The sequence below is a fragment of the Tinamus guttatus genome, unplaced genomic scaffold, assembly GCF_059628265.1.
Source record: "Tinamus guttatus ecotype Peru unplaced genomic scaffold, ASM5962826v1 Tinamus_guttatus_pri_ptg000335l, whole genome shotgun sequence".
NCBI classification, from domain to species: Eukaryota; Metazoa; Chordata; class Aves; order Tinamiformes; family Tinamidae; genus Tinamus; species Tinamus guttatus.
In genome coordinates, this window is record NW_028288869.1 from 90,575 (window position 1) to 104,498 (window position 13,924).

A 13,924-nucleotide genomic window follows, 5' to 3' on the forward strand; every position below is an offset into this window, starting at 1 on the left:
CGCTTCCCTCCACCCCCCGCCGCGCTCTCCGATCGTGGGCAGCCGCTCCGCCCTCCCCCTCCCGCTGCCGCTTCTCTACCCCCCCACCGTCACTGGCCGCGCGGGCGCGCGCCGCCGTGCGCGCGTGCGGGGGGCGCGCGCCCGCGGCTGCCGGGCCGCGCGGGGCTGCGCGCTGCTTGTGCGTGTGACTGTGCGTGCGGTTGTGCGTGTGTGTGTGTGTGTGTGTGCGCGCGTGTGCGCGCGCCCCTGTGCGAGCGGGCGAGCGCCGGTGCCGGGCGCCGCCTGCGTGCGGGCGGCTGTTGGTGCGCGGCGCTGCGCGGCGCCTGCACCGCTCGGCGCCCGCCTTCGCCGCCGCCTCCTCCTCCTGCGCGCAGCTCTGCCGGCTGCTCGCCCGCCGCGCCGCCGCCACAATGCCCGGGCCCGGGAGATTTCGGGCGAAGTAAGTACCGGGGCGCACTTATTTTTTTTTCCTCCCTTCCTCCCCTCCCCGGCGGGTCTTTCACTTGCTGTTGCTTTCCAGCCCCCTCCCCCGCCCTCCCGCCCCCCTTTGGAACATCCGTTTCTCCCAACTCGGGGTGCTGCTCAGTTGGGTGGCGGTGTCCGGCCAGGGCTGCTCGCCCGCTCGCTGCTGCTGCCCGCGGTACCGAAAGCCGCTTCGAGCCCGCCTATGCAGTGCGGTAATCCGAGCATTGAACTCTTTGGGGGAAGAAAAAGGAAAAAAGAAATAAAATTAAGCACACACAAAAGAAAAAAAAAAAAAAAACAGTGCAACCCCCGCACCGCATCTCCCCTTTCCCCCCCTTCTCCCGCCTCCCCCGTCCTCCCCTCCCCATCTCCTGAACCTCTGTAGGGAGCTGGCGAACAGCAGCACGCAGTCACCACGGAGGGGTTTCCAGGGCGGGATTGCAACCTTGCTTACAGCCAGCTACAACTTTATTTCCTCTGTGCCTCCCATCCCCCTTATTCTTTTTTTTTTTTTTTTTTTTTTTTTTTTTTTTTAAGGAGGAGGGAGGGATGGTGGTATTTTTCTCCTTTGCTAAGCATAATGGAATTAAAGTTGTAAAATGCCTGGGAGTTTAACACAGACCGGGCAGGTTTTCAATGTTTTTTTTTTTTTTTTTTTTCCCTTCCGAAGAATTGTCGATTAATGGATGAATGGATCTGATCGAGCTGAGAGAGAATATGCTAGATACATGCCTTTGAGTAAGATTTCTGCTGTCTTTATGCAGTGAAGCCTTTTGCTTTGAGTAATTCCAATCCAGTTGACGTCTGGTCAGAATTAGAGAGAGATTCGCCGAGACTTCCGATTCCGTGCTGCATGACTGCCTTTGCTGCAAGTGCTAGATTTGCAGCCTCAAACCTGATGCCACAGGAGATGTCTTGCAGTACTGAGACTTGCCGTTTTTTAGGATGCGTTCCTCCAAACCAGAGTTGTGGCATGAGGATTGGAGCTCTGAGGTGGATGATAGAAAATGCAAGCCTGCTCCAGGAGCCCAGCATTTAAGCCCGGATGATTTATTAGTCTTCCCCTACCGACACACACAATGCATATATTTTCCCTATTCATGTTGCTTTTAGACTAGTAGAAGAAAAACACAAGGAGTCAGAAAGAATGCAAGAAGCAATGGAAATTGGATTTGTTTCCAGCTAGATGAAATTCGGGTTTTAAATCACTGACGTAGGTCAATGGTAGGGTTTTCCCCCATCCCCCTTGGCTTTTAATCAGCCCGGGTGTCTTCTTCCCTAAAGGATGAAGAGCACTGACAGCCATCGCTGCTTATAATCAGTAACTCTGATGCTTGGAGTGTTCACAATGAGATATTTCCATGAGACCTATTTAGATCCCTCCACTTCTACGAGGCTAGTTTTCCAGAACGTTGGGAATAAACTGTATGTCAGATATGGCTGAGACTGCGAAGATGATCCGCATGTTTTACATTTTTCACAAATTTTGGGTGAGTGGTTAAAACATTCCCTTCGAGCGTGAGTGCATGTGTGCATGTGTGCAGATAAGAACTGAAGACCTCGGTTTGATAGTGAGCTCTGTTACATTGTGTATAACTCATTCTGGGAATCATAAAATCAATTAAGATGGTTTGCTCATATAAAGCTACAAAATTTCTCTCACTGAATAGAGCTATTAAGTGTATTGAAGTAGGAAGTGGATGTATTTAGTTTCATTACTGAAGAATTCCACCACAAAAGTCCTCTACAGTGTGTGGGGGTGTGTGCCTGTGTGCATGTGTGCTTCGTATATGCATATATTTATATATATATATATGTATGCACATACATATATATATATAAAAACCAAAAGTGTTATAGAAAAGATGATTTGGAGAATCTGTCAGTATTCTCTCTGTTGAATTAAACTGCAGTTTTCAGCACTGAGCATTTTTCTTTGGATTCCTACTATGGCATTTCCATGCATGGTTAAAAATCAAGGTAGCACTTTGGCTCTGTAAAAACAGGGAAAGACCTTAGTGCGCTGTTCACTGAGGAGGTTCTGAAGGGAAGGGGGAGCTGGGTAATAGGGGAGGTGGGAAACCTCATAAAATGGTGTTCCTTTTCTCTTAAATTAGAACCATGAAACTGAACTGACAGCCATTTTATGTATATTTATGGGGCTGGTTGTGAAAAAGAAATCCAATGAAACATTGAAATGTGCCACATATGAATAGAAGCAGAACAGTTTCTATTGTGGCCTCACCTTTTTAAGCACTACAGGCATTTAACTCACTAGGAGTTGCCCATCAAGCTTTAATCAATGCATGTCATCCAGTTTTCAAAAGTGTTGGAATTGGAAGTGACAGGAGTTTTCTTTGTGTGATTAACAATCCAATCTCTACCCCACTAAAGATATATATAAACTTTGCGTCCCTTTTTACATTTTACAGTGTTACACTATTATGCTGCTTTCTTTTTTCTTCTTGCCCATATAGGAAATAAAATGTATGCTTGCTGCTCTACAGTAACTTTGGAACAGGACCTCAACAAAAAAATGCATATCTGGATGCTGCAGACGATCGCATTTGCTTTAACATCGCTAGTCCTTTCGTGGGCAGAAAGCATCGAGTATTATGGGGAAATCTGTGATAATGCGTGTCCTTGTGAGGAGAAGGACAGTATCTTAACAGTGAGCTGTGAAAACAGAGGGATCATCAGCCTTTTTGAGATCAGTCCACCAAGGTTCCCTGTCTACCACCTCTTGTTGTCAGGGAACCTTTTGAACAGGCTGTACCCTAACCAGTTTGTCAATTACACCGGGGCTTCGATATTGCACCTAGGGAGCAACGACATACAGGACATTGAAACAGGAGCCTTTCATGGTCTGAGAGGTTTGAGGAGGCTACACCTGAACAACAACAAGCTGGAACTTTTACGGGATGACACTTTCCTTGGGCTAGAGAGTTTGGAGTATCTACAGGTCGATTATAATTACATTAGCGTCATCGAACCCAATGCCTTCAGCAAGCTGCATTTGCTGCAGGTGCTAATTCTCAATGATAATCTCCTCTCCAGTTTGCCCAACAACCTTTTCCGTTTTGTGCCCTTAACTCACCTGGACTTAAGGGGTAACCGGCTGAAGCTGTTGCCCTATGTGGGCCTTTTGCAGCACATGGATAAAGTGGTGGAGCTGCAGCTAGAGGAAAACCCCTGGAATTGCTCTTGTGAGTTGATTGCTCTAAAGGATTGGCTGGACAGTATCTCCTACTCTGCTCTGGTGGGAGATGTGGTTTGTGAGACTCCTTTCCGCTTGCATGGTCGAGACCTGGATGAGGTCTCCAAGCAGGAGCTTTGCCCCAGGAGACTCATTTCGGATTATGAAATGAGACCACAGACGCCGCTGAGCACCACAGGGTATTTCCACACTACCCCAGCTTCGGTGAACTCTGTGGCCACTTCCTCTTCAGCTGTTTACAAATCCCCCTTGAAGCCTCCCAAGGGAACCCGCCAACCCAACAAAACGCGGGTGCGCCCCACTTCCCGCCTGCCCTCAAAAGACCTGGGATACAGCAACTACGGCCCCAGCATCGCCTACCAGACCAAATCCCCGGTGCCTTTGGAGTGCCCCACTGCCTGCACTTGCAACTTGCAGATTTCAGACCTGGGCCTCAACGTCAACTGTCAGGAGAGGAAGATTGAGAGTCTTTCTGAACTACAGCCCAAACCCTATAATCCTAAGAAGATGTATCTGACAGAGAACTACATTGCTCTGGTGCGCAGGGCAGATTTTCTGGAGGCCACCGGGCTGGATTTGCTGCATCTGGGCAATAATCGTATCTCAGTCATTCAGGATCGGGCTTTTGGGGATTTAACTAATTTGCGAAGACTGTACCTGAATGGAAACCGCATCGAGAAGCTGAGCCCAGAGCTGTTCTACGGGCTGCAGAGCCTGCAGTATCTTTTCCTGCAGTACAATGTGATCCGGGAGATAGAGGCAGGCACCTTTGAACCCGTTCCCAACCTTCAGCTCCTCTTTTTGAACAACAATCTCCTGAGATCCTTGCCTGGGAACATTTTTTCCGGTCTGTCTCTCTACAGGCTGAGCTTGCGCAGCAACCACTTCTCCTACCTGCCAGTGAGCGGGGTGCTGGACCAGCTGAAGTCCCTGCTGCAGATCGACCTGCATGAGAACCCCTGGGACTGCACGTGTGATGTTGTGGGCATGAAGCTGTGGCTGGAGCAGCTCAACACAGGCGTCCTGGTGGATCAGGTCATCTGCGAGTCACCCAAGAAGTTCGCCCAGAGCGACATGCGGGCTGTGCGTGCTGAGCTGCTGTGCCCCGACTACTCAGACATTGTGGTCTCCACTCCCACGCCGTCCTCCGGCCCACGGCCGCCGCGGACCACACCGTCCTCCTCCACGGTGCGCCTCAATGGCACAGCACCCGCGGCGCCTGCGGGCAGCCCTGGCGGCAGCCCCAGCTCCTCTGTGCCACTCTCCGTGCTCATCCTCAGCCTGCTGCTCGTTTTCATCATGTCCGTCTTCGTGGCCGCGGGGCTCTTTGTGCTCGTCATGAAGCGCCGCAAGAAGGGCCAGGGTGACCCTGCCAGCACCAACAACTCCGACGTGAGCTCCTTCAACATGCAGTACAGTGTCTACAGCGGCGGTGGCCACCACCACCACCACCACCACCCGCACCACCAGCAGCACCAGCAGCAGCACCGAGGTGGCGGCAGCGGCAGCAGCGGGGCGGCGCTGCCCAAAGTGAAGACCCCCGCGGGGCACGTGTACGAGTACATCCCGCACCCCCTGGGCCACATGTGCAAGAACCCCATCTACCGCTCCCGGGAGGGCAACGCGAGCGAGGATTACAAAGACCTCCACGAGCTCAAGGTCACCTACGGCGGCCACCCCGCGCAGCCGGCAGGGGCGCCGCCGCCGCCCGGCGCGGAGGACGCGCCGCTGCGCAGCGCCGCGTACAGCGTGAGCACCATCGAGCCGCGGGGCGAGCTGCGCTCCCCCGCGCAGGAGGCCGATCGTTTCTACAGGGGCATTTTGGAGCCCGACAAACACTCACCTCCGCCCACGCTGGGCACCCCCGGCTCTACCCTCCCCGACTACCCCAAGCTCCCCGCCGCCTACACCTACTCCCCCAACTATGACCTTAGGCGTCCCCAGCAGTATTTGCACCCGGGGCCGGGGGAGGGCCGGCTCCGGGAGGCGGTGCTCTACAACCCCCCGAGTACTGTCTATGTAGAGCCCAACAGGAACGAGTACCTGGAGCTAAAAGCAAAACTAAACGCAGAGCCGGACTACCTCGAAGTGCTGGAAAAACAGACCACATTCAGCCAGTTCTGAGAAACATCCCTCTCCAGCCTCCCCAACTACTCCAGCAGCTCCTTCTCTAGAGTATTTGTATTTAACAACAACGCAAAACAAAGAAACATAAATGCTGACCTCCTCCCCCCTTCCTCTCCCACCCGTTAATTCATTTTGTTGTAGGGTGAAGTGCCTTGGCACAGGAATTTTTCAGCTTCGGGGGAATGATTCAGAAAGGGTGTGCTGTTTATTTTATTTTATTTCTATTTTCTTTTTTATTTTCTCCTGTGTTTGTAAGTAGGAAAGCAACCATCGTGTAAACAGGGCGCAACACCTGCTTGGTGCGTGTGCCCAGTGTGTGCTTGGGCAAGGTGGCAGCATGGTCTCGTCAGGTCATATCGTTCAGGTCACAAGTATAAAAGTCGTGGTCACCTTTCTTTGGACAGACGTTGTTTGTTTTTATTTTCTTTCTGGTTGAAGAGTACAGCGCACATTTCCCCTTTTTAGCCATGGGTGAGTCTAAATGGCTTTTATGGAGAGATTAGCACACCCCGACTTTAATACAAGGTTTCCTTTTTTTAAGGATGTATTTGTATGCTTTCTGGACTTTTGCATTAAAAATATATTATGATCTTTAAAAGGATCACCATAGATGTGGACAAATCATTGAAGAGTGCAGAGATATATGATCCATAACTGGTTAGTGAAAATAACTTATTGATGAAATATAAAAAAATATTTTATTGTAGCACCTATTTTTATATGCACATTAGCATTTCTCTTTCCTTCACTATTTTAGGGCCTAATCCTGCAAAATCTGACTTGCCTGAGTATCTTTACTTATGACAGAAATCCCAACATAGGCCTTCATCCTGCAGGCACTTAAGCACATGGACAACTTTACTCATTAACAACTTTGCTCATGTCTGTTGTTTCTCTGTAGATTCAATCTTTGAGCAAAGTTAATCAACAACCCAAAAGATTCTTACGAGTAAAATTGCTCGTACGAACTACTTACAAGTAAAATTACTGGGATGTTTAAGTGTTTAAGTTTTTTTTTTTTTTTTTTTTTTCAGTGGAGTCCAAAGTCTGCAGGTTGCCCCAGGTTGCTCGGAAATGTACTACATTCAGAGCTTTTTTTTTTTTTTTTTTTTTTTCTTCTCCTAAAGCTGATGTAGTATTGGAGAAACTTGTAAATCATTACAGCTAGCACCAGTCATAACCAGATATTAATAGACAATCTAAGACAAATGATCTGGTCACAATAGAAAAACAAATATGCTTATTTATAATGGTACCTTTTAGCAGCTTTCTGCTAGGGCACATGGTTGGGCGGACTAGTGAGGGACATGTGGAAGTCATTCATTCTAGCAGGATTGTTTTTTTTTTTTTTTTAAGTCAACCAAAATGTAATGATTTGACAACTGTTATAGCCAGTTTCCGATTGTTTAGTCAAGAACAATTGCACTTGTACAGATCCATGTGTTTACTGGCACCTTGAAAGAGCGAATGATGGACTGTACACATACATCTATATATAATGTCTTTACCCCTTTGGGCAGCAGGCAATGGCAAGGATATTCATAAATGCAGCGTCACTGTAAGATGAGGCAGCTGATGTCTCATATGTATCCCCGCACATGTGATTTTTTAATAGTTTCTGAATAAACACTTGATAAATATTTCAAATGTAAGAATATGAAGTAATGAGTATCTGAAGTTTAAAATTTCTTGCCAGAATCATCTATTTATATGTCGAGTTCTCTTTATTAGCAATCATGCCTGATCAGAAAGACCAAACAGTTTCCAATATAACATGTTTTAGTATTATTTTTTATTTTCAAAACACAAGATGCTGTAATTACCAGAATATGTAACATGGGTCCGAGAGTGATGCATAGGTATGTGTTTCACCGACATGTTTAATAGGCGAGCTTTATATTTACATTTTGTTTTTTTTTCTAAAGTCTTCTTCAATATATGAAACAGGGTAAGTGATATTTCACATGAGTTTTTCGTCTTTCTTCATTAGGTTATCATCTTTGGTATCGTTTGTACTGTTACTGACAAGTACATCTTTTATTGCAAAAGGGCTCTGCTCTGTTCTGCTTTTCCTATTCACGTGCAATATGCCTCCCTTTAAAAAGCAAAACTGTATAACTTGGTCTGTTAGAAATCAAGATAAATGTCTTGTCAGCATGTGTTCTTCCCTGTGTGCCACCCACACAAAGCAAAAGCAGAAGAAAAATGCATGACTATCTTTAGCTTGGACAGTTTAGTAAGTGGACTTAGATTTGAAATGCAAATATAAGTGCTCTTTTTTTTTCACGAAAGAAACAACACATGGCTGTTCTGTGTACTGCTCTTGATCTACCGCAGACTTAGTGAGAGATGTGAGTGCTGCTGACTAAAGTGAAGTTCTAGAGCCCTGATTTGGATTACTTCCTGTCTAACCACTGAGCACAATGGCCTAGTTCTCCTTTCATTTAAACAAAGTATAGGGACACTGTTGTTAAATGGGTATAAGTAAGAAAATTTTCAGCCTCACTGGTTTGGTCATTCACAAGGAGAAATGCTTAGTCTGTAAGGTTTGAATGAGAAGCTCCTGCAAACTGTGTGTGTGCTTTCATGTGTATATGTATCTTTTTCTCTATAATTCTAAACTACTCATAGACAGGAGTTTGCACTGGTTTCAGCAGGAATGTAGGATGAGGTCCCTAATGTGAAAGGTACATTTTACATGGCGTTCTGCCACAAAGAGGCAGCATCCACAAATGAGTAAATGAGCAGGAATGGCTTGAATTTATACGAAATAGCTGATAGAAATGCTGTTTATGCTCACATGATGATGCTGCCATTTCTGAGGCCAGTAGTATTGCTGCCTCCATATTTTGTTCCCACAGTTGATAATTGGTACTAATATTTTTTTCAAAAGGTCTATTCTAAAATAAGAACAATTAATTTTAAACCCTTCAACTTCCCATCATCAGTAGGAAAAAAAAAAAAAAAGATCAGTTCCACTGTTAGGGGGGAAGTAAATGACATCAATTACTTTCAGGAAGTGTATTCTTTAATAAGAATCATTAAAAAGGAATACAAATTGCAAAATAATGTTGTTTATTTCATAATTATCCTGAAACACAGAAATACACCTGAAAGGACTATTTTCAAGGGAAGTCTTTATTAGAAGTAGGATTTTGCACTCAGTGACTGCAATGATATATTAGCCATGGAAAATTACAGCATGAAAAAGTAGATGGGAATGCTGAATGACAAAGGGCGACAGGCTTCTGATTTGCAAAAAACAAGATGATTTGCTGAAAGAAAAAAAGATTGTAAAAAATATGGCCTCTGTTTTCTTAGCAAGATCAGTGAAACCTTCTGTATGATGATCCGCTTAGTGCTGACCAAAGGGTAAAAGTGTCAAAAAATCATTATTTTACAAGTTATGAACATTATTTTAGCTTGTGGGTCATTTGGCTGATTTCTTTTCTTTTTTTCTCTGATTTTTTTTTTTAATCTTTTGACTCGTATTGTGCTTACTAAAATACCCGTATGGCCTCACATTTCTTTTAGAAGTTTAAGAAATTCTTTGATAAAAGAGAAAATAGGATAGAAGAGAAGCCTAGCTTCTCGGTGTTGCTACTAGAATCAAAACATGGATTGTGGTACCATGCAGCATTTATTCTTTACAAGGCAAAAAATATTCTTTGAACTTTTTATTTTCTTTATTCAATGTTCAGCCAACCGTGTAATGAATTTAATTTCTTTAATACTAAATGGCAAGTTTAGGAGTGATTTATTTATTTTCATTTTCTAGAATTTTCCTTCCTTTCTTCCTTCTTTCTTCCTGCCTCTCCCATATTTTTTCCTTTTCTCTTTTCCTTCCTTTTGTCCTTTCAATTTTCCTTTCCTTTTCTCTTTCTTCTGCTTTAGTTTTTTTTGTGTTATATACTTTGCTCCTGTCTGATAAAATATGCTCAACTTCACTTGACTAGTCCCAGAAGATATCCCTGTAATTTCTAGGCATTCTTACAGATGACTTGAAGCACCAAACATTGTGTGAGCTGTACCATCAATTAAAAATCTGACATAAAAGCCATTTCCACTAGTATACTGCTACAGCCAAAATCCTTGCACTTTTTTTTTATACTGACTTCCCTTTGTTTTAGTCATCAGATAAGCTTGTAAAAATGTGTACAATTGATTCTGTATACTGCAGGACTTAATTTCTGAATCTTCTCCTATGTTTTCTTTTTCTTTCTTTTTTTACATTCATTCTTTCTTTTTATTTTTTTTTCTTCCCTATAGTATCTGGCTAATTCTTGGCAGTATTTTTTTTAGGAATGCATGTTAAAGGTGGTGATAGCTTTTCTCACATTAAATAATAAGTGTTAATATGACAAAACTGATGCCGAAATACTTCTGAAAATGATCCTATTACCCATTAAAAAGCACATCTTAGAAAATAGGTTTGAAAAAGCAGTAGTAGCTAATCAAAATTGTTGCTAAAATATGGCTGCAACATCTTGTTTCTGTAGGTTTTTTAGGCTTACGTTTAGCTGGAGATAAAATGTCTGACTGGGCTTCTCACGGAAATGTAGATGGAGTTTCCTTAATGCATCTGGTTTCCTCTCAGGGATGGAGTCCGTTAAGGTATTACACCTAGAAGGATCTGACATGATGACAGGGTAAACAAGAGCATCTTTGTCCACACATGGCAGGTTCTTTATATTGCTTTTTTGGGCAAGCTGAATGACCCCTCTTTTGGGTAAAGATTGGCATACCGACAGGCAGAGTCTCCGATCCAGCCTCTAGAGAAGGGGCCAAAATCTTTCAGTGTTCCTTCAGTGAATGGAACATTACTTGCACTACTTGCACTACTGGCATTAAACTGAAATGGAGATAAAAGAGAATGAATGTAAGATGCAATTTCTATAGCTGTCAGTCTTCAAATGGTCTTCATACTGGTTTTGATTATTTGATTGTAGGGAATTTGTATCTCCTTTCTGCAGTATCAGTTTACTCTGGAAAATGTAGAACCTCAAGCTAAAGAGTGATACCAAGAAGGAGAAGTAGACACGTATGAGGAAGGGGCAGAAGAGCAGCACTCTGAAAAATGCGGTCCCACTGCTTGTTGCTTTAATTTCCCTACCCTTCCTCAAAGGTTTGCAGTGTGCCCCAGTGAAGTGAGAGCACATAAATCCCCTTGCTCTTTAGCACTGCTGTCCTGTAGATTTGTGTTTATTCATTTACATATATACCATCCTAATATAAATAACACATATCTTTTCATTTTTTATCACTTTTTCTTTTCATTATTCAGCTGCATTTCAAAGTACTTAGTAGTGTAATATACTCCAGAACTACTATGCACAGCTATGTTTTAGAATAATTGTTTTTTTGTTGTTGTTGCTGTTGTTTTTTCTTAAAAGCTGAGAAAAACAGTGTTAGAAAACAGCAAGAGATTCATTTAGGACCTGGAATCCAGAGACAATTAATTGAATATCCAAAGAAATAAAGTGTAATGAAGTTTGTAATTAAATGTTGATCAAATTAACTATTTAATTTACAGATAATGGGCCACATTCTGCTTCTAGTCGTATAAGTATGAATCTGGAATCCTCTGATTACGGAAATTACAAAAGATTTATTCCACCCATATGAGTTTGGTCTTGTATCACTTAAATAAGCCATTCTAGTAGCATTACTGTTTCGTAAATGGAGAAATTTGAATACAATAGTGAAAAACATTTGTTAGTTTTGCCACATATCCCCCAAAATGAATTATATGTATATCTAGTCTGTGGGCATAATAAATAAGCAATAATTTAGTATAGCACTTCAAGATCTATCTGGGGACTGCTTTGACTGTGGGAAGTTCTGTAGGAAGTTCATCTGATGTCTGCATATACAAATGCGGCCCTTTGGTATGATTGACCACATGAACTGACAATATACTTTTATTTAATTTTATGGACTTGGTACTGAAACCTTTAATTAGATAAAAATGATTTCTTCTGTGGTAGTTTTACCATGGACGATGCCATTACTTTTACTGCTATTTTACATCTTCTTCTGTAAAACACATTTAAATCTGGCAGAAAATTAAAGACCATGTTTGGAAAATTTTTCTGTTTGGACACATGATACTGCTGCATATTTTGAGGTCCTGGATGACCTTTCAAAAATATAACTCTAGATCGAAGTGAAACAAATTGAAAAAATAATTGTCTATTTCAATATGTCATGTCATAAAACATTTTCTTCTTAGGATTTCAACATTATACCTGATTTTGTGAATATCAGATGATCAACACGTACTGATAATTTTGTACCAATACTGCAGTGAAAATTTTATTGGGCAAGGGGACAAAGTGATTAGATTGCCGTTGTCAGAAACATTGTATCACTTTTAATCAAAAATATATTTAAATTAAGTATTGATTAAGTTAGATTCTTAAAGTAAAGCCTGAAAGGTGATAGCCTGGTGCAACTCTCTAATTAAAGAAAACAGAGTTTAAATCAGTAATAGTTATTTATATTTTCACCACTTGCATTTTTTAAAGTAAATATATATATGCATGTGTTTGCATATGCATACACATACATATATATATATATTTCCTAACATTGTCTATATGTGATGCAGAGTATTTTCATGTGTCTTTTGAGAACTTGTATTCCTGGAATGTTGCACAGGGGCAGACACAGTCAGAAAAAAAAATATATCCTAGTCCTGCAAGAGTTTGATTTGCCTAATATATTAATGTAAATTTTAGTTTTGGGTGTCTGGAAAAAAGGATTAGACCCAAAGCCAACTGGCAGCTTGCCGAATGTATTTTTGGTTCAGACGCATTCCTGCATCTTGAAACTTTACTTTTCACATTTGAAATAGTATCATATAACATGAGTGGACTGAATTTAACTTTATTGTAACTTCTTTAGGATAATAGCAATTAATTTGTCTAATCAAATTAATAGATAAACACTTAACAAATGTATTCCTGAAAATGAAGACAGTCATTACAAAGCTCTCAATTTTAGATATCAAAATTTAGCTGTAAAAAATAAAAAAGTTATAACTCTTTAATTGGGTAGTAACTGTTAAATGACGAAGATTAGTCTTTTTGTCAATGCTCATCTTAGATGAAATACTTAGTTTTTCTGTCACAAATACAATAAAACTGGTGATCCCAATGGTAACTGCTCTCTTCTGGAATTAAAGCAGAGATTTTCACTAACGATATTCTTTAGCTGTGATACAGATTTCCCAATGTAGATTCTATTTTTAAATTTATAAAATTATATAAATTTATTCTAAATAAAATTATTATAAATATTTTCAGGTTGGCAACATATTTAGTTGAACAACTATGTCAGTATATTTACCTACAATTTATTTTAAATCCAAATTAAATAGTTTTTACATAGTGTTTTAAATCATTCATTGAAATATTTATCAGTGATATAGTGATGTGGCTACATGATCTTATGCAGAGTCACATGAGTTATTGAACATTCAGTTAGATTTTATCTGATAATACATAGCAAAGCATATGCATAGAGGATGTGGTAAAATGGCTCAAAATTCAAGAATATATACACTTGGCTCCTGATTTTTAAGAAATGCTTATATGGAGATTAAGGAACTTGAATAATATACTTTCAAAGCACAAATATTATGCTGAATCTTTTTCTCTGAAATATAAATATCCTGTTTTAGTGATGATGAAAAGTGCATCAAAATTGACTAATTAGTATATTTGATATTTTTGAGGTGAATGAAAATTCTCTCCTATTGACTTAATTTTTTGAAAGTACTAAATAACTTGTCTTACATTTTTGTTTTCTTTCTTCAACATTACAGACTCTATTAGCTTACATTGCATAGGCAAATTCTAGGGTATAGAGATTTTTCCAATAGTATGTCAATCAATTACAACTTCAGGTGTTTCTAAGGTTTATATTCTTTCCTCACTAGTTAAGTTATTCATAGCCTTTTGCGGGTGGATGTTTCTAGTCTATTTCCATCCAAAATTATTGTGCACTGTAGTCAGTGCTACAATACTGGTTGTGGCAAGAATTTACAAATATTATAGACTGATGACTTCATGAAGATTATAATATTAATGTTTGAAAATAACAGTCTCGGTG

General features: G+C 41.5%; 1 protein-coding gene across 2 annotated transcripts; it reads left to right on the forward strand.

Moving 5' to 3' along the window:
• Positions 1–418: 418 nt before the first annotated feature.
• SLITRK5 (SLIT and NTRK like family member 5) lies at positions 419–6,121 on the forward strand. 2 transcript variants are annotated; one of them, XM_088529670.1, is made up of 3 exons: positions 419–439; positions 1,750–1,955; positions 2,943–6,121. In XM_088529670.1, the coding sequence occupies exon 3, from the start codon at positions 2,951–2,953 to the stop codon at positions 5,804–5,806; it is 2,856 nt and encodes a 951-aa protein (XP_088385796.1). In that variant the 5' UTR covers positions 419–439; positions 1,750–1,955; positions 2,943–2,950; the 3' UTR covers positions 5,807–6,121. The 2 variants fall into 2 exon arrangements, with proteins under 2 accessions (XP_088385796.1, XP_088385795.1); XM_088529669.1 differs by lacking the exon at positions 419–439 and having other exon boundaries at positions 1,111–1,955.
• Positions 6,122–13,924: the final 7,803 nt, after the last annotated feature.

Excerpts from the sequence above, each read along its gene's own strand:
- SLITRK5 (XM_088529670.1), top strand. The coding sequence starts at position 2,951 with ATGTATGCTTGCTGCTCTACAGTAACTTTGGAACAGGACCTCAACAAA.